Here is a 25,007-nt window from a genome sequence, read left to right on the forward strand (position 1 = left end):
GGGCCCGCAGGGCGGGGGTTATTCAGTGCTTTCCCAAGCCATCCTGATGCGCAGGCAGGGTCAGGAACCACTAGCGGAGGTTTCATGCCCTCTGAAAACCATTTTCGCTGTGGAACTATTTTTTTCAGATGAAATCTTGTGAAGATGAAACAGAGCAAAGTAGATCTGCTCTTGCTGAAATGGCCTGGGGCAGATATTACAACAAGGCCGCCTGGTTTCTTTTTGGCTGGTCCTGATTTCATCCCTGCCTGGGGCCCAGGGGCCAGGACCACCCCTGAAGCATTATGGGAGATGGTCTGGACGAGCCCGGGATGACCAACCACGGCCAGCGGGACGTCACTGGGGAGGTGGGGGCGAGCTCCGAGCCCGTCGGAGGGAGGGTCTTTGGGCCCTTGGCTGGACCTTACCCGACCCCTCCCACCTCCCCCAGGTGCTGCAAAATCCTCAACGGGGCGGGTGAGCCCCGGGTCTTCCGGCCCCGCGACAGGGACGAGATGGTGAAGAAGGTGATTGAGCCCATGGCCTGCGACGGGCTCCGCACCATCTGCGTGGCTTACCGCGACTTACCCAGCAGCCCCGAGCCCGACTGGGACAACGAGAATGACATCCTCAGCGACCTCACCTGCATCTGCGTGGTGGGCATTGAGGACCCCGTGCGGCCCGAGGCAGGTGCCCCGCCGTGGAGCTCGGGGAAGGGGGTGAAGCTGGGCGTCCAGGCTGCTGGGGGACCTGGCGTACGTCGCCTCACCCCTCTAAGCCTCGGTTTCCCTGCAAGGCCCACGGGGTCTTCTCTGTACCTACTCCTAAACATTCAGACTCTTAAGGCCAGCGTAGCCACACTTATCTGCTTGGGACATGGGGTGCAACCCACAGCCTGCCAGCCAACGTTGCTCTATCGTGAAGGCTGCCCTGCCCTAGAAGCCTCAGAGGAGCCAGGATCTCCTGTCACAAATCCATAGGCCCAGATTCCAGGGTCCCTGCAAAGGAGACGCCCAATAACAAAGGTTACCACACTCAAGAAGACCCCGAATGTGGGCCTCCCCATCAGCATTTAGAGTTCTCCCCATCCAGACCAAGTTTACCAGTTAGTTTTCCCTAGTGACGCAGCGGGCAGTCTGCCTCTATCAGGTTTCCAGGGGAACAGAGCTGGAAAGTTAACCAAAGCTCAAATTCTCAAGCAGAAGGGAAAGGGGGGCTGACAGCACCCCCTCCCCGTAAAGATCGAGAAAAGTGATGTAATATGTGCACCTACTGGGGTGCTCAGATGACAGTGGGTCTTCAATCTCCTTTAGCTGAATCTGCATCTGGGGGGAAGGCCAAGAATTCAGTGCCGGGAATTTGCAGGGTTGGGGAAGGATGGGACATGCGTGGTCGGTCGAGCTGCCCAGGCTGGGAAGAGGGTGTGGGAAGAGGAGAGAGCTGCCTCGAATCTCCGAAACGCTGCTGTGGGCAGGCAGAGCGAGCTCGCTCACCCTGGGAGCCCGGGAGGCATGGCATGGGAGGGGCTGGCCTCCTCTTCCTCCAGGACTAATGCTGCTGGGCCCAGATTGGCCTTGGTAGTGGGATTTGATGATGCTGCCCCTTGGGACTGTTTCTGACCAGGATTCTTGGCCCCCTTAATCAATGGACATTGATAGGAGGCCATACAAGAAGTTCAGGCAAGGCTTTATTGGGGCTTCTGCTGCAGCAGGGGGGGAGCGAGAACAAGTAACAGGTTCCTTTGCTCTTGGTTCCTTCTATGGGGTGACGGTAGGGGTGTGTCCAGGGGTCGGGCCGAAGGGGTGGCTGAGGTCGTCTGCCCACCCCTTTGGTGGTGTTGTGTGCAGGGGGCAGGTGCAGTAGTACCCTGCTTTTGCTCCCTACTCTTCGGAAGTGGCAGTTGGGTTCTTTTGGTCTTTTTGTATCTTATTGTCTATAATTTGCCCCAGCTGGGCATGCACGCGGTTATTTTTGGTCGCTTATAGTTTCTTTGTATGTCGTTGCTCGAGGAGACGTCTGTCCAGGTGCAAGCACTGCAGCGAACGGTCCCAGGTCCCAGCCTGTCTCAGGGCCGCCTTCCTCCACCAAGGGCAACTTCAGTGTCCCCCGCTTACCCTGACACCATCCTCTGGGGCCTCTGGCTGTTCCCTGTTCCTCCTGGAGCTTCCATGTCCCCTTCTTTCAAGTGAAAGGGAGCAGGCAAGATGCCCTCCAAGTTCCTGGCCCCGCTGTTGTAAGACTCTGCATTCCAAAGACTGAGTGAAACTTGAAGGTCACAGACGTGGACTTTCACATTTAGGCAGCAGGGAGAGGGGTCAAAAGTGTGAGTTCGGGCATCAGATAGACCTGGGATTTTGAGTCCCTTGGCATTACGAGCTGCGTGACCTTGGGCCAGTTACATAACCTCTCTGAGCCTCCATTTCCTCATCTGAAGACTAGGGACAATAATAGTATTCTACACACATGCACACACACACACGCCTCCTCACTCCCACCCCGAGCCTAAAACAGCAAAGGCAATTAATGCCCCCGGTGCTTGGCACCGGAGCCCATATGCGTTTGCCTGCAGCCTGCACCTCTCCCTGGACACACAGCCGCTTACCAGTCTCCCTGTGGGACGCCCGCTCATTACCAGCTGCTAATGGGCTCGGGCTTTGCTGTGATGTGTTATCTCCTTACAGGCGACCGACATGCGCAGTGTACAAGGCCGGCCTGTGGTTCCCCCATCCTTCCTGCCCCCAGACCCCCCTCCAGCTCCACACCCAAGCCCCTGCCTCATCACCCGGGGCGAGGGAGGTATGGAAAGTGGGATCGGACACACACTTTTTTGGCCGTGACCCCAATGATAAGAAATGTATTTTATGTCAGGACTCAGCAAACACACACACTTAACCAAAATACGACTCTCACAAAGTAAAGTGATACACAGAAGTATTTTCTATTCTCTTCTATTTCTTCTTTTCATTTTTTTAAACTCTGTTCACCACCCACGAAACTGCTTTCAAAATCCACTAGAGGGGCCTGACTCCAGGTGTGAACTGCTGATCTATTCCAAACTCCTTCCCACACTCCCAATTTGCAGAAGAAAACACAGAGGCCCAAACAGGGACAGTGAGGTGCCCACAGTCTCGCTGTAAGTGGCTCACCAAATCCAGGTTAGAACAGGTTTTCTACCTTCCTGCCTGGGGCCTTCTCCTGGGGGCCACAAAAATGAGAGGGCAAGTGGCTGTGAGTCAGGAGGGTGAGGAGAGGAGAGAGAGGGCCTGAGAGGGCTGAGCTGGTTCCCTGGCATTTTCTGTTGACGCCAAGATCATCCAGAGAAGCTGGCTTCAGGCACAGACTCTGGGAGGGGGTGCTGTCCACCCAGCAGGGCTGGGAACACGTTCAGCCTATGTCGGAGAAAGGGGGCCTGGATCCAACCCCAACTCTGCCACTAACAAGCCACTTCTCCTCTCTGTGCCTCAGTCCCCTCATCTGTAAAATGGGTGGTCGGCCTGGGGGCCCCTCAGGTCCCATCCAGCTCTAAGGTTCTGAGCCAGCTGCCTGGGAGGCTTACTCTCATGCCTTTCTTTGCTTCCCTCCGTCAACACATCCCTGTGGGTGACCTTCTCTCTCCCCTGGGCTCACCCCGGGATGTGGGTTTGGAAGCTGTAACTGTGTTGGAGGGCAGGGACGTACTGGAGGGACACAGCAGTCTAGGGACATGGGTTCTCATCCCGCCCCTGCCGCTCCTTCACAGAAGACCTCCGGTGTATCGCTGCCCCGGGCCTCAGTTTTTCCATCTGAACAATAAGAAAGTTGGATGTCAACAAGTGAGGGGCACAGTGGAGTTACTGGTGATGCTACCTGAAAGTATGAAAGCTCAGGGACTTCCCTGGCAGTCCAGTGGTTGGGACTCCGGGCTTCCACTGCACGGGGCATGGGTTCTATCCCTGGTCAGGGAGCTAAGATCCCCGCATGCTGCATGGCACAGGGAAAAAAAAAAAAATGAAGGTATTGAAGCTCTGACCTGTTGACTCAGCATCTCCTGTGGGGCGGGGGTGGACGCAGGGCCTGAGGAGACAGGCAGGTATGGTTTTTGATTTGTTTGTTTTTTTTAGGCTAGGTGATGTATGGAGCCAAATTCAAAAGGTTCGACAGCACAAACAGGGTGAAGTAACCCCCCATGCCACCCCCAGACCCCAGTGCCCACCTCCGAGGCAGCCACAGTCACCAGTTTCTCGGGTGACCTTTGGAGAGGGTCCCTGCCTCTGGTGAGCATGTTTGTGTATGTTGCCAGGACAACCGTGAGGCCGGCCAGAGAAAAAATCCCCACCCAGACCGCCTCTAGGGTCCCACAAGCCTGGTCAGATTCATTTGCTGCAGGAAAAGAAACTCGGCCTCCCTCCCTCAGTTTCCCCGTCTGTCAAGGGGGAGAAGCTCATATTGCCTTCCTCCCTTGAGAAGACAAAGGACAGAACAGATAAAAACAGGGTTGCAAATCCCCCCTCCCCCAAGATGCTACAGTGATGCATTTTCCAAGCCTGATGGAAGCCAGTGAGGATGAAGCCATCAGGAGAGCAGCGGCCTGGGATTTGCCGGGTTATCCGGGGGTGTTTGGAACCCTCGGAGTCACAGACAACTGCTGTCACCACAAACAACAGATGTTTAGAAGCCTTTATTTAATGAAAACAGGAAGCACCCATTTCCTGGCTGGTTTTCCTCAGTGAGAAATATCTAGGATAATTTTAGCAAAAGAAGGAATCTTTTTTCACAGCTATTTTATCTATGGGGAAAGCACATTTCAACCAGATCAATGCCTCTGGGGCTTGGGTCTTCATCCTCTCTGTATCCTCCCTGCCCGGAACAATTAGATGTTCCATAGCTGTTTGTTGCATAAATGAGTGAGTGAAGCAATAAAAGGAAGGGCTCAGCAGCTGCAGGAGGTGTCCCATTGGGTTGGAGGGACCAAGGATAGCTTCCTGAACAGAGAGCGTCTCATGTGCAAGATGGGAAAGATTTGTGACACACAGAGATTCAGGGAGAGAGGGCATCCCAGGCAGAGGGGACAGCGCAGGCAAAAGCGCAGAGGTGGGAAGGGGTGCCACGTGTCTGGGGACTAGTGAAAACCCTAGCTGGGTTTATGAGAGAAAAGGCTGGGAAGGGAGCTTGGAGCTAAACTGTAGAGGGTTTGCATGTGCCCGTCCAAATCCATTCACCCGGGTCAGGCTTCGAGGGACTTAAGCACAAAGGTGTTTCACAGTGACCCACATTGACCAAACACCTACCCTGCACGAGACCCCTGAGAGGGTTCTGAGCGGCTGGCAGCCCCTGCCCTCCAGACCCACAGCCTAGTGAAATGAAGGGTGAGGGGAAGTATAGATTCATGGCACGCGAGAGCGTAAAACCGGACAGGACTGAAGCACGACAAGGACGTCCAGTGAGGGGCCCATTGCCTATAAGGGAAGTGGAGTAACTCGTGGTGGCCAGGGGTGGCTCCTCCGGTGTTTCCAGATCTGTCCTGAATCCCCCCCCCCCACCTTCAAGGCAGGTCACAGGCCCCTAATATACCTGATCCAAGGGTCGTGGTGGGGAGCCCACCCCATCCCACCGCCCCAGACACCTGCGCCTCCAAGTGCTCTAGATGCCCGCTGCACCCCCATCCCACGCATCCGCATCTGTATCCTTCCTCTGTGTCCCTGTACCCACCCTGAAGCAGAAAGAGCAAACAAGGGAGCCCGGGGTCAAGCGTCTTGCCAGCCTCCTCCACCCACACATCACCAACATGTGCTGGCCCTGAGCTTGGTGACCTTTGCTGCTGTCACAGAATTCTCCAGCCTCAGTGAAGGGCGGAGGCTATCACTCCATTTTACAGATGAGGAAACCAAGGCTTAGGTGGGAGCCCGGGGCAAAGCCCAGCCCAGGCTTTTGGCCCCTGAGCCCTCTCTCCACAGGGCAGAGACACTTCCACTGCACAGAGTAAAGTGTGCGGACCATAAAAACTAGCCTCCTCCTTTTTTCCCAGTCTGGCTTGTTCAGGGGAAGCCCAGAGGGTGGGGATTCCAAGCAGGCAGATTTCAGCTTCTTGAGACAGTCTTGAAGACAGAAGTCTTCCTAAAACATGGCACCCATCACCTCATTCCCAGTTCAGAACTTGCCATGCCTCCCAGGCCTGAAGGAACAAGGCCCTGACTCCCACATCTTTGGACCTGAAGCCCCTCTCCAGCTCCATGGCCACCGGCTCCTACCCCACATCTTCCCTTGGCCTCAGCCACCCAGATCACCCGCAACACTGTCTGCAGTGCCCTCCCCTTCTCTGTGTACCTCATGGGACAGTTGTCTGCAGCCAGGACCACAATGAAGTGGTCATCTCTGCAGCCCCAGCATGGGCACAGTGCCAGGCATCAGAGCCTCAGTTAGTGTTGGCTGAAAAGAAGCAGATCAAGTATCCCCTCCTCCAGGAAGCTCCCACAGATTTCTCCTCCCCATACACTTCCTTCTAAAGTAAGAGTGCGCTCTGCTGTGCTCCCAGAACTCTTTGTACACATCTTTACCAAAGACCCTGTCTCTGTACAAGAGAATGGGTCTGACCCAGAGTAACTGCTCTCTTATCTGAAAAAAGAACGATTATGTGAAAGGGGGACTTCCCTGGTGGTGCAGTGGTTAAGAATCCGCCTGCCAATGCAGGGGACATGGGTTCGAGCCCTGGTCCGGGAAGATCCCAATGCCGCGGAGCACCTAAGCCCGTGAGCCACAACTACTGAGCCTGCGCTCTAGAGCCCACGTGCCACAACTCCTGAGCCCGCATGCCACAACTACTGAAGCCCACGTGCCTAGAGCCTGTGCTCTGCAACAAGAGAAGCCACCACAATGGGAAGCCCATGCACTGCAACGAAGAGTAGCCCCCGCTCGCCACAACTAGAGAAAGCCTGCACGCAGCAATGAAGGCCCAACGCAGCCAAAAATAAATTAATTTTTTAAAAACAGAAAGATTATGTGAAAAGATACAGTAGACTTGTTCTACCTTAGAGCAGTCAACCTTAGAGGGGATGAGCACCTTGTCAACAGAGGCAAGTAAGTAGAGGCTCTCTGACCATCTGTCAGGGATGCCTGGAAGGAGATCTAGGCAATGAGCAGAGGGTCAGAGTCACGACCCAGAGTCCCTTCCAACTCCAAGCATCTTTTAAACAAGCATAACCTATATTATTCCTTTCAGGGCAGGAGCCAGATGAGGTGTGTGCTCCCAAAAGAACGGCTCTTTCCTGTCCCCTGGGGCAGGAGACAGCAGGGGGCTGCAGCCAGGTTACAGCCGTTGTGAGGACATCGATAAATTATGTAAACGGGATCTTGGACCTTCCACATCCCCACTCCCTCCGGCTCTATAAAAAGAGGTCACGTTTGGTTATGTGAGCAGCCGCCACGGCACGAGGCAGAAGCCTTGCTCACGTGGCCCCAAGCCCTGAGTGGGCACCAGAAGGCTCCTCCCCAGACTCTGGAAATACACTGAGAGGAGACCCATGATCAGCTCGCCCCGCTGCAGCCCTTCAACAACAGGGAGATCACTATCTGCCACCGCAGAGTCGGTCTGTTAGAGAACTCGGGGAGCTGGAGGGGCCTCCCCCAACCTTGACCTAGGCCCTGCCTGTCCCCGGCATTTGTTTCTCACTCCACCGCAGGATGGCCGTGCTCAGGAGCTGGGATTTTCTCTACCAGCGGCGGGGTGGAGGCCCAGAAAGGGAGCGGCACACAGGCTAAACTTGGGGCAGGTAGCTGGTGGTCAGGGTAGGGGCAAGATGGAAGAGGCGAGGCCAGAGGCAGGGAGACTGGGAAGGGGCTGGGCAGTGACCTCTGCTTGAGATGGTGGTGTGGACGGGATGTGGATGGAGGCAAGATACTTTCAGTGTCCGTTCTTGTTCTTAAAATTCCTGAGCGCAGAAAGGGACTGGTGGGCACAAGTTGTCCGCAGTCAGGTTTTGGACCAGCGTTCTAACTCTATGTACTCTTCGCCAGGGCTGCCATTACAGAGTACCACAAACAGCAGAATTGCATTGTCTCCTGGTTCTGGAGGCTGGAAGTCTGAGATCAAGGTGTCGGCAGGGTTGGTTCCTTCCGAGGGCTTTGAGGGAGGCTCGGCCGCAGGCCTCTCCCCTAGCTTCCGGTGACGTGCTGGCAGTCTCCAGCACTCCTAGCCTGTAGCCGCATGACCCAGATCTCTGCCTTCCTCTTCCCATGATGATGTCTTCCCTGTGTGTGTGTTTCTGTCCAGATTTCCCCTCTTTATGAGGACACCAGTCACATGGGATGCAGGCCCACCCTAATGGCCTCATCTTAACTTGATTACCTCTATAAAGAGCCTGTCTCCAAGGAAGGTCACATTCTGAGGTACTGGGTGTGGAGAGCTTTCTGGGGTGGGGGAGGGGAGGGGGCGGGGAAACGACACAATTCAGCCCATGACATCTTTAAACTCTCTCAGCAGTGACTTGTCAGGGTCGGGGTGGAAGTGAGTTCTCAGACACCAGGATGTGGAAGAGGAGAGTTGGATTCAGGCCCCCCTTCCCACCAGGTCTGAGATTCTAAAGTACTTTTAGTACAACTGGATTTTCTGCCCTTGACATGTCCTCTCCCACTGAAGGACGTTTTACAGCAAATATTGCCTTATTATTTTGTCACATTTGTCACTGGGTCAGAATCACTTGTTCAGTTGATCTGTGCTGTGTGTGAAGGGCCATGGCAGCTCCAGGCTGGTTTTTTGTTTTGTTTTGTTTTGTTTTGTTTTAACATCTTTATTGGAGTATAATTACTTTACAATGGTGTGTTAGTTTCTGCTGTATAACAAAGTGAATCAGCTATACGTATACATATATCCCCATATTCCCTCCCTCTTGGGTCTCCCTCCCACCCTCCCTATCCCACTCCTCTAGGTGGTCACATAGCACCCAGCTGATCTCCCTGTGCTATGCGGCTGCTTCCCACTAGGTATCTATTTTACATTTGGTAGTGTATATATATCCATGCCACTCTCTCACTTCGTCCCAGCTTACCCTTCCCCCTCGCCGTGTCCTCAAGTCCATTCTCTACATCTGTGTCTTTATTCCTGTCCTGCCCCTAGGTTCTTGAGAACCTTTTTTTTTTTTAGATTCCAGGCTGGTTTTTGCATCCTAATTGCTGGGCAGATCCAGTGCCCTGCAAAGGTGGGGGGGGGGGGACAGCTTCTGATTGGCTGGGTCTGCTCTGGCCTAAATGGCCCAGATGTCAGTCTATTATTACAAAGAAGGCAGTAGGCAGCCCTTACTCTCACAGGGAGATGTCATGTTTTACACAAAGCCTAATCATTCGCATTTATTCTAAGCCAATGTCACATTATATAAATAAATTATCCTAAAATGCAATGTCCTTCTCCTGCCCGCCCCCCTGGCAAAAAACTGAAAACACACAAACATATTTATCATTGAGTTTGCAGGAAATGTGCATGTAGATGAAGCAGGGACAAGATCCTGTGCAGCAGTGGAGTGTTCTGTACTCTTGCCTGGGACCATATCCAAGAGGATTTTTATTGTGGTCTTTCTCAAAGTCCTTGTCCAGGTCAGGATAGCCAATGGTTTCATCTTAGGATGCAGTATCATGGGTGATAGGTGGTGGCTGTCTGGGCCAGTGCAGAAAAGAATTGTGAGACCACGTCAGGGTTTCATCAGAGGGTGCTGTGATCGATTAACAATGCCTACCATGGGCACAGGAAAGGAGGAGATGGTCTGTGTGCCATCAGTACCTCCTGGTCATCTAGGCCCCTTACAGTGGCGTTGCCTGTGAGCAGGGCTCACTCTGGAATCCATGAGGGCAGGGAGGGCCTGCACGAGGCGATGTCCACTCCATGGCACATGCCCTCCCACCCAGGTCCCGGAAGCCATCCGCAAGTGCCAGCGAGCAGGCATCACTGTCCGCATGGTCACCGGTGACAATATCAACACAGCCCGGGCCATCGCCATCAAGTGTGGCATCATCCATCCTGGGGAGGACTTCCTGTGCCTTGAGGGCAAGGAGTTCAACCGGAGAATCCGCAACGAGAAAGGGGAGGTATGTGGCCCAGTGCAGAGGGTCCTCAGAGGGCAGGGCTTGGATGGGGAGCTGGGAGGCACGGGCATGCATGAAGCTCCAGCAGCCAGCCAGTGTGCCACTCGGAGCCCAGTGATCTAGGCAAGTCCCCTCCCTTCTCTGGGCCTCAGTTTCTCTCCCCGACCCCACCGACCCGCCCCTCCCCCATCCCTCTCCAGATTGAGCAGGAGCGAATCGACAAGATCTGGCCAAAGCTGCGGGTGCTGGCTCGCTCCTCCCCCACGGACAAGCATACCCTGGTCAAAGGTAAGACTTGGGCGGGCACGGGCAGCTCTGAGGCCCAGGTGCCAGGCCTCCCCGGGCCTTCCTGTCCTGGCGCCTTCAGCTTCTTTCCAGGGTGGAAGGGGCTCCTGCCTGCGGCTCCCCGCACCTGGGGACGCCCTGGGAGGCCTGCTAAGGGCCACAGTGAAATAAGGAGGTGGCGAATCTGCTCCCTGGGCCCCACCTCCCATGGGCAGCAATGGGATTGCCTATCCAGGGGCCAAAACTCACGGCCTGAGGGCTGAATGGGGCCCACAGACGAGTTTATTTGGGTGGTGTGTCTTTTTTAATGTTCAATTTGAATGATTTTATACAGACCCTGCTTGCTCCCATTTGATGCCGTTTTAACCACTGTTGTCTGACACTCCGCCCATTTCATTTACTTATGTTCTCAGTCTGGCCCCAGAGCTTGTGAGTTTGAGACCCTTGGTCTGCCTGTTCTCTAAGGATGCTGTCTGACATGTGTAACCAGGACGCCGGGAATGGGCTGTCCGGGGAATAGCAATCTGAGAAATGACCCAAAACCCAGCGTCCTTCTTCCCTGACTCCCTCCAGGGAGAGGGCACACCCCTCGCTGAGCCCATCTAGCTGGTCAGATGCTGGGCACTTTCAGAGTCACATAGGCCTGGGTTTAAATCCAGACTCTGCCCCTGCCCTGCTCTGTGGCCTTGGGCAAGTGCCCAGCCCCAGGGCTCAATTTTTCCATCTGTAAAATGGCCGTAGGAGGAAGGTTTCTGGCTGAGGTCATCCCTAGGGCATCTTGGATTCCTCTCCTAAAGGTGCTGCCCAAAGACATTAATTAAGGCAGATCTGGCCTTGGAACAGAAACACAAAGCCCCAGAACCACAGATACCCAAGCAGGAGACCACCCCCAACCCATCCCCATTTCTTATTCAATCATGCACTCATTCATTCGCACATTCTCTTGATAAGTGTTTACTGAGGATCTAGTATGTGCCAGGCCCAGGTCTTGGCCGGCGTGGTCCTCCCGTCTTGGAATTTGTGGTCTAGGTTTTATCCAGCAGACATTAAATAGGCGGTTTCCCTACGTAGAGCTAAAGGCTGCACTGGTGGAAGAGAAGGGTGATCTGGGCCCTCTGCTGGCCTCTAACTCGAGCTGGGGAGGGTGTCATATTGCAGGCCGTGGAAGGTGGGATGGGGGGCCAGGGGGAAGGGCCTGTGTTTCAGGCGGGACAGGGAACTACACCATGAAAGCCCAGAGGCAGAGATTTCCAGGCACTTTCAAGGACTTGAAAGAAGTTCAGTTGGCTGGGGTGGGGCCTCAAGCGAGAGAGAGAGAGAGAGACAAGAGGAGGAGGCCAGAGAAGGAGGTGCTAGCATCAGATCATGTAGGGCCTTGAACGCCAAGCGGTGACCTGCACAGTTAGCCCAGGTGGGGAGCCGAGGGAGGGCCTTGAAGGGGAAATGTTGTTTTAGAAAGCTCCCTCCCTGCTGCTGTGTGGAGAGTGACCTGGAAGCAGAGGGGCCACCAGGACTGTCCAGCTGTGAGCAGTGACACCTGGGCAGGGGTGGTGACAGTGCAGGTGCACTGCAGGGAACGGGTCTGAGAACTCTTTGTGGGCAGGAAGGGCCTGGGCCCGGCGATTGTTCAGATGGGATGGAGGGATGGGGGAGAGGGGAGTCCAGGATTGCTCAGTCTATACCTGCTTGAGAGCCTGCTGCATAGTTTACAAGGGGACAGCTAGGTGTCAGGAGTTGCACAAGAAGGGACCGATTTGAGGGGAAACTGATGCACTTGCTTCAGGAGGCCGAGCTGGAGGCCCTCTGACATCCAAGTGGAGATGTCCACGGAGTCAGGGCTCAGGAGAGAGAGCTGGCCCCCGATAAAGATGTAGGTGGGGTGTGCCAAGTGGGGGTAAGCAGAGGAGCCGCTGAACCCCGGAACCTCCCACCTGAGCGGTGAGCAGAGGCTGAGACCTGTCAGCGGGTCTGTCACCAAGAAGAGGCAGCCAGAGGGGTCGGGGGGCAAGCAGGATCAGGGTGTCCAAGAAGACGAGGAAGGAGGCCTGCTGAGGGGCAGGTGTGGTCCACGGTGTGAATGGCTGCTGAGAGGTCCAGAGACGGGACAGGAGCCATAGGAGTCGGCCACAGGGAGGTCCCTGGGGACCATGCGCTGCGGGGCGTGTCAGCACTGGTGGTGCAGGAAAGAGGTCGGGGGGAAGGGGCTCTTGCAGCTCCCCCCTCTATCGGGAGCCGTAGGAGAGCTGGGCCAGCCTGGGGAGCCACAGGGGAAAACTGGCCCCCTCCTTGCCTCGGAGAAGCACCCAGGCGGGCCCAGGGAACCGGCGGGGTGAAGGCCTCAAATGCCAAGTGCACAGAGATTGGATAATCCGGGGCAGCAGAACAGCTTGGGGGAGCAGCCAGGAGGACTTCCGGTGCACACGTCCTGAAGCCAGACCTTGAAGAGGGTGGAGCTTTGACCCTTGCAGGGAGCTGGGGGGAGACAGGGTCTGGGGGTACAGTGCCCCAGGTCAGGGAACTCATTCCCTCCTTCCAGAGGCTGCTGCGATTTGCCAATCGCAGGACACACATGTGGGAGCTACAGTGACCTGATTAGGGTGGGCGGGGGTCCTCAGGGTGTCACAAAGGCTTCCCAGGGAAAGCAGGATCCGGGCTGAGACCGGGTGACTGGGTGACAGGGATGGCTGGCCCAGGGAACAGCCGGTGCAAAGACGGGCAGGTGGCCAGCTGCATGGGACGGAGAGCCGTTCCCGTGGTGGAACCACGGACCGTGGGTGGCTGGGGGAGGGAGGAGATCAGAGAATGGGCGGGGTGTGACCACGGAGGACCAAGTGGGTGGAGCCAGGAACTCGGCGTCATCCTGAGGCCTATGACTCTCAGCTGGTGCTGGGGGCCAGGTTCAGACTCAGGTGTCAGAGAGAAAGGCCCTGGGGCTGCTGTGAAGATTGGAGAGGAGCCTGGTGTTAGGGAGGGGGGAGTGGAGGCGCTGCGTGTGGGGTGGGCAGAGAGGAGGGTAAGGATCCCAGTGGGGCTTCGGGGCTGTAGGACCCGCAGACGCAGTGATGCATCTGATGTGCGGAACGGGACAGGGATGTACCAAGGTTGACACCCGAGCTTCTGTCCTGCCACGGATGTCTCTGCTTGGGGCCCCGCAAACTCCACACACACCCAGTGACGACTTCTTTCACACATCCTTTTCTACTGGCCCCAGAGCAGTGACAGGGGCCGTGTGTCATCTGTTCACTCTGTTATGTGCTGAAGATTTTACTGAGGATGAACGTCTGGAGAGCAGTCATTGGCAAATGGCAGAGCCCAGGCCTCCTCGGGTGTGACTGACACCGCCCGCCCCACCCCCAGGCAGAAGGTGCTGGGGGAGCAGATAGTAGGCCCCCCGGCCAAACCCTGGTGCCCCAGGAGGACAGAGGGGAGGTGCGTCCGGCCAGGGTGGCTGCCACTGTGGCCACGGGCTGCAGAAAGCAAAGAGGATGCCGGAGAGGCGACAGGCCCAGACCACAGAGGGCCGCAGCCGGCCCCGGTCTCAGGGGCCCCACGTCCCCTGCAGGTGCTGGGAAGAAGCTCGACAGGAGGGGGTGGCAGGGCAGGGGCCCGAGAGGAGGCTGTCCCCGCCCCACTGGGGGTCCCAGGGCCCACAGTACATGCTCACCCCACTCGCAGGCATCATCGACAGCACACACACGGAGCAGCGGCAGGTGGTGGCCGTGACGGGGGACGGCACCAACGATGGGCCCGCGCTCAAGAAGGCCGATGTGGGCTTCGCCATGGTAGGAGCTCGCGGGGGCCTGGGGCAGCATCCGGCAGGAGCCCGCAGGCAGGGGGTTCGGGGGGCGTGGACCACGCAGCCTCCGGCAGGGAGTGCAGCACGCCCAGTGCACACTCCACCCGCCCTCCGTCCACCTGACGCTCCCAGCACTCTTGAGGCTCAGCCTGGCCTCCGGGTCTCCCTGGAAGGGTAGAGGGCGCTTCTTGTAGATGGGTCTGGGGGAGGGAGAGGGAGGGGGAGGGAGGGAGAGGGAGGGGAAGGGAGAGGAGGGAGGGGAAGGAAGGGGAGGGAGGGGGAGGGAAGGGGAGGGAGGGGGAGGGAGGGGAGGGCCCCCCTTCCTGAAGGCAGACCGTTGGCCTCAGGGTTGGGTCTGTGAGGAGCAGGGCTGTGGTGTGCATGTGTGTGCACACACGTGCATGCCTCGTGTGGCCTGGCGGTGCAGGGGTGGGTGGGTGTGTGCGGAGGCTGGTGTAGGGGTGAGGACAGTATCACTGGAGCTGCTCGCCTCTCCGGTCGCCCCACCCAGGCTCCTGTCCCCATCCCCACAGGGCATCGCAGGCACAGATGTGGCCAAGGAGGCCTCGGACATCATCCTGACGGACGACAACTTCAGCAGCATCGTCAAGGCGGTGATGTGGGGCCGCAATGTCTACGACAGCATCTCCAAATTCCTGCAGTTCCAGCTGACGGTCAACGTGGTGGCCGTGATCGTGGCCTTCACGGGCGCCTGCATCACGCAGGTGGGTCCTCCAGGGGCGGGCAGGATGGCGCAGGCCGAAGCCTGGGGAGGGCGGACACCCACACGGGGTGTCCCAGATCGTCACACCTGCACACTGAGGGCCAGGAACTGCATCACAGACCCACCCACGTAGGCGCCAGCCCCACAGAGTGCAGGAAATGAGGCTCAGAGAGGTGGCGGGATTTGCCCAAGGTCACCCAGCAAGTGGAGATGCCAGGCCCACCTCCACATCTGCCTGACCCAGGGACAGGCCTGGCCCTTGCTCCAAGAGGCAGGAGAGGTAATCCTCAAAGGAAGGCAGGACCCCTGGCCGCATAAAGGGCCAGAGAGAGGCCGGGGCAGGACAGGCAGCCGGCTGGGGTCGCGGAGCTGGCAGGGCCCTGGGAGCCTCAACTCCAGCGTGGAGTGCGTTGGGAAAGGCCTCTGTGCCTGGGTTCCTGGGCCTTCTGGAGCCGACAGGCAGGCCCCAACACCTGCAGCCTCACTGCTTCCTCACCCGCCTCACGAGGCGGGAACTGTGGTGATCCCCATTTCACAGAGGCAGAAACTGAGCCTCAGAGGATGGGCCTGCCAGGCACCTGCCATTGCTCCCGCGGCCTCCTGCCTCACCCCAGCAGGGGCTGGCCAGGAGAGGGCAGGTGTTCCGAGGCCTGGCCCCTCCCAGAACCAGGTGGGCAGACAAGCTCCTGCCCATAAGAGTACCCAGAGGCCCAGAGGCCAGCACTGCCCTGAAGAGCTGTGTGGCCCTGGGAATGCTGTCCCCTCTGTTGTACTCTGAGCCCTTGAGGGTGCACGTGGCAGCACCCGACACCCCAGCCCTGAGAGTGGGAGCCCTGGGGGGTGCCTAGGGCGGGGTGGAGGCGGGGGTCCCTTCTGCTCATAAGGGCCTTGTCTCCTGCTCTGTGGACAAGAGGCTCCCTCTAGTGGTGACTTGCGGGACACTCCCATGGTGCAGCCGCTCACACCAGGCTTCTTGGAGACCAGCTGGTGCCAGATGAGGAAACTGAGGTGCCAAGGGGACCGTCAGTTTGCCTGAGGTCTTGGATTGAGTCGGTGGCAGGGTTGTGAAGGCCTTGGTGGGGAGATGGGGGCCCTGACCCCAAGGTGCATAGAGGAGGCTGATGGGCAGGAGGAAGCTGAGGGGAGTGGGGAGCATGACTGAGCCGGGGCAGAGGTGGGAGAGGTGGCCTGGAGGAGGGGCGGTGACAAATATCTAGGAGGTGAGTGAGTGTGTAAGGCGTAGGCGGAGGGGCCTCAGGAGCCAGCTCAGTCCAGGCTGCTGGGTGTATAGGATCTGCGGGCTTCCTGGAGGAGGTGCTCGGGCAGTGTAGACCACATGGTACGACTGTGCACAGACAGTATGAATATGTGATCCCTGTCTCAGCCAGAGAGAAGTGTGGGGGTCCACACCAGAATGTGGACGGTGGGAACCCGTAAATGGTGAATGTTGATGAGTTTTAGCTTCTTCTGTTCCTTACTTGCCCACATTTTCTACCAGGAAAATACACTATTTTTGGCGTCATAGACACACATAATAATTGCTTAAAGTAAACATAAGAGGTAAAGAGAAATTGGGTGGTAGTAAAAAAGGGACAGGGTCCCAGGCATTGTTTGTGGGATAGGAGAGGCCCGAGCCATTGATGGTTGAGGGGAAAGAGGCAGCGGGAAGCAGAGGAGGTGGGGTCTGTGCGGGAGATGGTTGTGGGAGGGTCGTGACCTTAGCCTGGAGGAGAGGCTCGTCCAAACGGGGGCTGGAGAGGAGGAGGAGGGAAGATGGCGGGGATGTGGCTGTATTTACCGGGGCTGGGCTGTGGAACTGGTGGTCATCCGGCCTGGGGCTCAATTTTCTCCTTGTGGGAGAAGACAGGTCTGAAGTGGGCGGGTCTGGGCTGTTCTCCAGGGAAGGCCTAGCAGACCTGCTCCGCGCCTGCCCTGGAACCCAGGGGGTGGGCCAGCCGAGGAAGACCCACGGGGAGAGCCGGCCTCAGGGTTCCGGTGGGAAGCTGCTGACACCTCAGGAATGAGCCCCACCCCAGGCACTTCGGGGCAGCAGGTGGGCCGGCCTCCCCATGACAGCCCCTCCACTCGCATCCCCAGGACTCCCCTCTGAAGGCCGTGCAGATGCTCTGGGTGAACCTCATCATGGACACGTTCGCCTCGCTGGCGCTGGCCACCGAGCCACCCACGGAGACCCTGCTCCTGCGGAAGCCGTACGGCCGCAACAAGCCCCTCATCTCGCGGACCATGATGAAGAACATCCTGGGCCACGCCGTCTACCAGCTCACCCTCATCTTCACCCTGCTCTTTGTTGGTGAGTGCCCCACCCTGCCCACCGGGGATGCCATGGCCCAGACCCAGTGCTCTGGATTCACAGCTGCCTGCCTGTTTGCTGGTGAGGTAATGGAGGCCTAGGGAGGTGAAGTTAGTTGCTCAGGGTCACACAGCAAATCTTGGGTAGAGACTGGCCCTGCCCCAGGTCTGGCTGACCCCAAAGCCAGGGAGTTTTCCACTGATGATAGCTCCAGGCACTGTGTACACAGTGCAAGGCGGTGCCTCACGCCAGCCCCACAGGAGCCTGAAGCTCTAGGGGGCGTGACCAGCCCCTTCTCTCATTGCTCCCACACTTGGAAGGATCCTCACCACGCCGTCCTCAGAAAAGAGCCACATGCCTGCCTACCCGCCAGCTGTTTCCACAACACTTTTATTTAGGACCCTCTACCACCAGCCCCCGTGACAATGAGGGCACCGAGCACAGAGTGGGGAGGTGACTTGCCCGAGGGCATGCAGCCAGTCTGAGGTGGCACCTGGGCCGAGAGCGAGGCCTCGCTGGTTCTAAGACTGGCCTGGCTTCCAGGGATGATCTGGGCAAAGCCCACCCCTGGCACCTGGAGAGGCCCAGAGGCGGGCAGGAGCTGGCCCACAGTCACACGGCAAGTTGGGGCCAGCTCAGCGTCCCCAGAGCCTCTCTGAGCTGGGTTTTCAATGCCAACGAGCCTTTGCCCTCAAAGTCCAGAGTACAGATGGGGATGGGGCACGATCCCATTCCTCAAAGTGCAGTTCCCTTCCGTTGTGTTGGCAGGACAGTTGCAAAGATGATCATGAAAAGCCTTGGAAGATGTTCGGGGAATGCAGAACTAGGAGAGACTCAGAGAAAGCTGTCAGGCTGGGGAGAGAGGGGGGCGTGGTGGGCTCCTGCTTTACTCGCTGGCTTCCCCACTTGAGCGCCTGCTCTGGGCGGTCCTGGATTCAGCTAGATCGTCTCACTCAGAAAACCCCACAGGCCCTCCCAGCACCAGCTCATGCAGCTTTGCAAAAGGACGCAGGACGGCATCAGGCATGCCGTGGGTGGGTGTCCACACAGCAGCCCGGGGCTGTGTCCCCCACACACCGCCACGTGGCAGCTCCTGTGACAGAGAATTAAGCCACCTGGGTGAGTCCAGAGCCAGCCTGGCCTGGAAGCTCCAGCCTCCATGCAGGAACTGGTCTCTCCTGTAACAGCCCCTTGAGCTTCCAGAGGTCTCAGCAAGGATGTGCTCAGTTACAAGCAGCAAGACTTTCGGGGGACCCAAAGCCATGGCCTCCCGCCAGGTATTCCGAGGTCACTCTACGTCCTCCCAGTCCGGATGAGTTTGCCAACCAGGGGTCGCTTTTTATAAGCCCTGTCGCCTTGTAGCAGAGCTGGCCTCCCACCTTTATCAGATTTCTGCAGAAAAAGTGGAAGAAAGTCCACCCAAGGCCTTTCTCCCCTAGAGGAGAAAGGGTTTTGTTACCCCTTCACTTACACCCCGCAGCTCAGGCCCACCTGCCCCCCAGTGTCCAGAGAGCACCCCCCACATGTGGGTGACCCACCCGGCTGCTCAGAAGAGGCCCCCACGCAGGGCCAGGCGTCCCCCCAGCCCCGTCCCTCAGCCCGGCTCCTGCCCTCTCGGCTTGGCAGGTGAGAAGATGTTCCAGATCGACAGCGGGAGGAACGCACCCCTGCACTCGCCGCCCTCTGAGCACTACACCATCATCTTCAACACCTTCGTCATGATGCAGCTCTTCAACGAGATCAACGCCCGCAAGATCCACGGCGAGCGCAACGTCTTCGACGGCATCTTCCGGAACCCCATCTTCTGCACCATTGTGCTGGGCACCTTCGCCATCCAGGTACCAGGCCCCCACCCTGACCTGGCCGGGGTGGGCAGAGGGCAGCGGGCAGCCGGACCCCCTCAGCAGTGCCCTGAGAGCCCAGACCTCCAAGCTGGCCCCTGATGGCCTGTCCCTCTGTCTCTCTCTCTGCTCCCTTTGACCTCCAGATAGTGATCGTGCAGTTCGGGGGGAAACCGTTCAGCTGCTCTCCGCTGCAGCTGGACCAGTGGATGTGGTGCATATTCATCGGGTTAGGAGAGCTTGTCTGGGGCCAGGTGAGTGCTGGGGGAGCTGCAGGAGGGGCCTCTCAGTAGGGGAAGGGAAAGAGCACTGGACGGGGAATCCAGGAGCCCCAGGAATGGGTCATGGCTCCTCCATGGATTAGCTGTCTGGCCCCGGGCAAGGGCCTCCCCGTCTCTGGGGACCGGAGCAATGGGGGGTTGGCCCAGGTCTCGAATGTTGGTCATTTGGGTATTGCCACTATGATTTTTGCTTCTGTCTGTACACCCCGCTGATCCTCTTATTTACTTGATACTTTCTTTTAGTCACATCTGTTTTTCTAACTGAAATTTATTTCAAAAGGTAACTTATATTACAGATATGATTGGAAAATCAGTATCACTTGTCATAAACAGAAGCTAACAAAAAAAATGTAATAAGAACGATGTTATTAAACTAACTAGATGCCATGGCCAGCCAAGGCTCAGAGCTTGAAGCCAGCTTGTTGTAGAGAGCATTAGTAGGTGCTGTGACACGAAGCAGAGGCTCCTTCAGAGAGCTCGGAGGGAACGTAAGAGGGGCAAACCCTGCTGCATCACAGTACTGGGTCTGCAGCCATCTGTGGCCCTCCCCAGCTTCGGGGAGCCCTGGGCTGGATCCTCTCCAGGGGCCCTTCTAGCCATGACCCCAGAACGTTCTCCCACCAGGCGTGCGCACGCGCACACACACACACACACACACACACACACACACACACACACACACACACACACACACCACACACCCCCCCCCATCATGGAACTCACAGCTTGCAGCTCAAAGACGCCTGACCAGGTCATGGTACCCAGAGCTGGATCCAGGTAGTGGGGGCCCCAACAGGCCTAAGACGTTGGTCTTGCCTTCAAGCTGTTCCCAGGCTAGAGTGGGAAATTCCAGTGATAGAAATTAACTAGAGGGTAAAGAATAAAATTTAGTTTCACTCAGAACAATCTTCTTTAGACTTTGGAGCTTCTTTGGAGAGTTGATAAACTAGATTTGACTTAACAACGCCATTCCCTGGGCACCCTCAGGGCCTGGGCATCTTTGTCCCAGTGGACAGTCCCTCAGGGAGCCCTCGGCGTCTGGATGAGCAGCTTCCTGACACCTAAGGATGATGCCAGTGGGCAAGGCCCACCTTAAGCCCCCAGGGAACCCCTGAGAGTGTGCAGGTCAACCCCTGTCAGTCCCTAGAGGAGATGTCAGGGGCCTCTGACCTCTGCCACCTCAGCTTCCCCACAGGGCCTGTGGCTCAGGCCTCAGCCCCATGGACAAGCCCTTTGGAGGAAGAGTAAGAACAAAGGCATATCCCCCTCCCATATTGCCTTCCCTTTCCAGGAGGGCAGCCATTCCAAGAGTCCCAGGATTGACTGCCCCCAAGGCACGCAAGCTCTCAGCCCCTGTTGCCCAGGGTTGGGCACCCCAGGACCCAGTGACCCAGGAAGAATAAGCCAGAGACCCGAGGGCCAGTGACTTAGACACACCATCTCCAACTCTGAGAACTGTTCCCAGCTTTCCAGATGGGAAAGCCGGAGCTCAGAGAAGTTAAATGACTTTCCCAAAGTCACAGGACTTGTGAGGTCTGGCGTATCCAAATTCAAATGTGTCCAACTCCCCAGATTTCCCACAATGTCCCCCTGACTCTGGATGAGTGAGTGAATTAAGAAGCAAATTAAAAAGAAATCTAAAGATTGAGTCGAGGAAGGGGTGAGATGAGTTAAGGAGTGAGGCGACCGTAGCTAGGTCAGTGGGTAAGAAAATAAGGAGGGAGGGAGGGAGGCCGACCCCCTCCGCTGACGGCTGGGCCCCTTGCAGGTCATCGCCACCATCCCGACCAGCAGGCTCAAGTTCCTCAAGGAGGCGGGCAGGCTCACGCAGAAGGAGGAGATCCCGGAGGAGGAGCTGAATGAGGACGTGGAGGAGATAGACCACGCCGAGCGCGAGCTGCGGCGGGGCCAGATCTTGTGGTTCCGAGGCCTGAACCGGATCCAGACCCAGGTACAGGCGGCTCCTGGGGCTGGGCCCGTGCCTGGCAGGGCGGGTGGTGATGGGGGTGAGGGGGTGAGGGTGGGTCCGGACCCGCTCTCACCATCTCACCAGCGTCCTGTGCACCCATGTTCCCCCACACACACTCTGCGTGGCTGCTGAAGAGCGGCCTCCTCGGGAAGGTCCTACCTCCCTGTCCACCTGGCCGGGCTCGGACCGGGGTCACACCCACGGTGGGCTTTGGGGTGGGGGGCAGGGGGGTGCCCCTAAGGTGGAGGAGGGGTGACCCTGAGGGCCGAGGTGAGTGAGGGACTCCTGTCAGGCTTGCTGGGGGGCCACCAGGAGTGTCAGGCGAAGCTGGAGGCTGATCCACGTGAGGCCAGGATGGCAGCTTCAGGCCGGGGTGGGCCCCGGATTCTGCCGGCCACGTGGTCAGCCCTGCGGTGCGGGCTTGTGCACATGCACATACATCTCCCTCCACGGGGGGCTTCAGACACTCTCCTAGGCCCCCACTGGGGCATTGGGTCAGTTCTGGGGACCAAAGCTTGGTTTTCCACACACACACGCACCCCAAGGACATGCATGTAGAGCACACGTGCGGGATGTGTGTCCGGCCAGAAGCAGGTCTCTGCCTCAGAACGGGACTGCGTGGCCACCACGTGACACACGCCACGAACGTGCAGCCCTCGTGTTACCACACGGCCCCTCTCCCTGGGTCAGGGTTGCAGTTCTTGGGGTGCTTTCACAGCCCTGTAGGATGAGGAACAGAGGGACCAGGAAGCCGAGAGAGGCTCAGTCTCCTGCCCAGCCGGCCTGGGACAGCTGTGCTGGGCCGTTCACGGCCACCCTGCCCCCATCACGCTCTGGGAAGTGCGTCAGGGCCCCCCACCTTGGGCCTGTGGTCCTGCAGTCCTACGTGGCCTACCGCTGCATTTCCACCTAGCACAACGAACACAGGTTGCCCGGGCTGCCTCACACCCTACAGGGACTGTCCCAAACATCATCTCATTGGCCTTCCCAGCCCCCTGGGAGGTCGGTATGCCCCGCACCTAGTTTTAGGGGTAACCGAGGTTCAGGAGACAGCCCTTTCTGGGCACTGGGTCGGGGGAGCAGGTTGCAGACCCAGAGCCTCCTGACAGACAGCAGTCTGGGCTCCGGGACTAGCCCTCCGGGTGGCCCCCATCCCCCACTTCCCAGGAGGGCCTGGCAGCTCTCAGCACACACACAGCCCTGGTGCTGTCACCAGCCTGGCCACAAAGCCTTTGAGGGGGACCCCGGGACTGTAGTTTCTTGAGTGAGCACGAGTCCCATCTAGCCTGACTCTTACGGACCACTCAGTGGGCCAGTGCTTTGCCCCTCACGGCTAACCCTGCCAGGTAGGTGGCACTGCCCCTTCTGAAGGACAAGAAACTGCCGCCGGGCAGTGACTTGCCCGAGGCCGTCTAGCTCGTGATAGAGCTGGGGTCTGGGCCAGGGTCTGTCCACCCCAGAGCTCCCAGCACACCACTCTGGCTCCACGCCTGGTCCCAAGGGCTGAGCACCCCCTCTGCCTCCAAACACCGTGTTTAACGCCCCACCCGCGGCCCCCAGCCCAGCCCATTGGCCCCTGAGTCACTAGAGCAGGACCAAGGCCGGGACCCTGTGGCTCCCCCCTCAGCCGGGCCCTGGGGACCCCAGGTGCCCGAGCTGAGCAGACGTCTCTCAGAGCCTTGGAGCGTGCCTGGTATTGTCGTTTTGGTTTAAGTGGCGTGCTGTCTTGCCGTGGCTGCGGCTGTCCTCGTGGCCTGGCGCCTGTCAGTCGTGTAGCTGTCGTGTCCATTCTTTTCGCAACTTGTCTCGTTCTCTCCTCCGTTGCAGATTGAAGTAGTCAATACTTTCAAGAGCGGGGCCTCCTTTCAGGGAGCCCTGCGGAGACAATCCTCCGTCACCAGCCAGAGCCAGGACGTAGCCAGTCTCTCTAGCCCTAGTCGCGTGTCGTTGTCCAATGCTCTTTCCTCTCCGACCAGCCTTCCTCCTGCTGCAGCTGGGCGTGAGTGTGAATCCTTACCGCCTCGGGTGCCACCGCCGCCAGCGCCGGGCGGGCAGGAGGGCAGGGGCCGGGGCGCCAGGGACTCGGGGGGCAGGAGGTCGTGATTAGGCCCAGGGGGCTGAGGGGCCCCAGCCATTGAGGAGGGTCCCAGGCGGTCAGCAGACCACAGCCAGGCATGGGGTGGCAGTCCCTTAGCGGGTCAGGGTCGGCTGGGGTCGGGGTCAGGGGTTATGACCAGGCAGTCATGGGGTCGTGAGGGTCACAAGTAGTCAAAAAGTCTGGGTCAGTCAAAGGATCACCGTCGGTCAGGGAGGTTTCAGTGATCGAATGTCACAGTCCCCCACAGGGTCACGGTGGCCAAGGGGGAGCAGGCAGCTGGGGGGCGCGGTCCTCCCAATCAGTGTAGGGCCACACCCTGTCAGGAAAAGCCTGGCTCGTGAGGGCCAGGGTCAGAGTTGGCCAGGAGATCACAGCCTTGCGGTCGAAGTCAGGCCAAGGGTTACTGTGGGTCAAGGGAGGAAAGGCTCTCAGGGGTCACAGTCAGCCACAGTGAGGTCCAACCCAGAGGGGTCACTGTAGATCAGAGGTCACAGGTGGTCAGGGGACCCAGGCCCCCAAGGAGATCACAGCCCGGAGGCCCTGTACCCGGTAGTTCAGCCCCTTCTGCCCTCTCTCCTTGTACATCTGATAGCACCAGCTGCCTTACACATACTTCTCCCTGCAGCGGGGCTTGGAGCACAGCGAAGGCCTGAGCCCTGCCTGGAAGGGACAAGGCTCCTGGCCCATTCCACTTGACCTCAGGTAGAGAACAGTGGGGGTCTCATCTTGGCTGGCTGCCAGCAGGCCCGAGGGACCCTGTCTAACCTGTGGCTTCCTCCTTCCTCATTGGAGGGACACTTGGGACTCCGACCCCCTCCATCACCTCCCTCCCTCGAGCTCATCTCCTCACACCAGGGCTTCTGACCCCAAGTTTCTCAACTCTGGCCTTGTCTAGATCTTTATGAACCCCCCATGGCTCCAGGCCCCAGAGGGCACAAGGAGTTTCTATTTACCACCTGCCTCCCTTCCCTGTCTCTAGTCAGCCCCTCCTAAACCACAAGGGAGCTGCAGTCTGGTCCTCTCACGTTGTCTGTTCACTCAGCCAGCCCTCGGGCTTCTTTGATGAGACTCCAGGCCTCATCTCTTGATACTTTATAAGGTGCCTCTACCCCCCTCCCAAGCACAGAACACCCAAAACACACATCTCTGCCACCGGGCAGGAGAGGACCATGTGCTGGGTGACAATGATGCCATCTGAGCCCTTGGACAAGAGGCGCAAAAGCCACACGGTGCTGTCGGTGGCGTGTGCTCACGTCCCACGACCTTTCCGTGGGTGCAGTCCCGCCAAGTACACAAAATGACAGGGAGGATGCAGAAACGGGGCAAAGCCCCTGTGCTCGTTCATCAGCACGAAAACACAGCGATGGGGAGGCCAGACGAGCCGAGGTGAAGTGAGGCCACGTTTGAGCAGATGGTGTCTGAGTCACGTTCCCATGAGGCATTGTCACCGGCAAGTCACTGCCACGCTTTCTCAGAGCAGGAGACACTTTGTTCCCACTCTCTCCCGCTCCATACAGAGAGCCCTCGCCTCGGTGGGAGGCCGGCGCCCAGCTGCCCTACTCCTGCGTCAGCCGAGCTCCAGCCGTGCTCAGCGCTGCCTCCTGTCGTGAAGTGCAGAGACCAAAAGTGCTCAGGGCTGGAGAGCCACTTGGGGAAAGGATCTCTTCCTCTCGGGG

The 25,007-nt window shown here is 58.2% G+C and overlaps 1 protein-coding gene across 8 annotated transcripts in view; it reads left to right on the top strand.

Annotated features, from left to right (window-relative positions):
* The window catches only part of ATP2B2 (ATPase plasma membrane Ca2+ transporting 2), a 115,759-nt gene that overhangs the window by 80,462 nt on the left and 10,290 nt on the right, over positions 1-25,007 (top strand). For 4 of the 8 annotated variants that reach the window (XM_057555225.1, XM_057555227.1, XM_057555228.1 and 1 more), the window contains 10 exons: positions 431-665; positions 9,850-10,029; positions 10,227-10,314; positions 13,987-14,093; positions 14,641-14,832; positions 16,929-17,142; positions 18,769-18,980; positions 19,130-19,237; positions 21,033-21,215; positions 23,061-23,232. In XM_057555225.1, coding sequence (XP_057411208.1) covers positions 431-665; positions 9,850-10,029; positions 10,227-10,314; positions 13,987-14,093; positions 14,641-14,832; positions 16,929-17,142; positions 18,769-18,980; positions 19,130-19,237; positions 21,033-21,215; positions 23,061-23,232 — 1,691 coding nt within the window. The remainder of the gene's footprint in view (positions 1-430; positions 666-9,849; positions 10,030-10,226; positions 10,315-13,986; positions 14,094-14,640; positions 14,833-16,928; positions 17,143-18,768; positions 18,981-19,129; positions 19,238-21,032; positions 21,216-23,060; positions 23,233-25,007) is intronic. The other 4 variants (XM_057555229.1, XM_007192572.3, XM_057555224.1 and 1 more) reach the window with 2 other exon arrangements.

This window comes from Balaenoptera acutorostrata, chromosome 10 (genome assembly GCF_949987535.1).
Source record: "Balaenoptera acutorostrata chromosome 10, mBalAcu1.1, whole genome shotgun sequence".
Lineage (NCBI taxonomy): Eukaryota > Metazoa > Chordata > Mammalia > Artiodactyla > Balaenopteridae > Balaenoptera > Balaenoptera acutorostrata.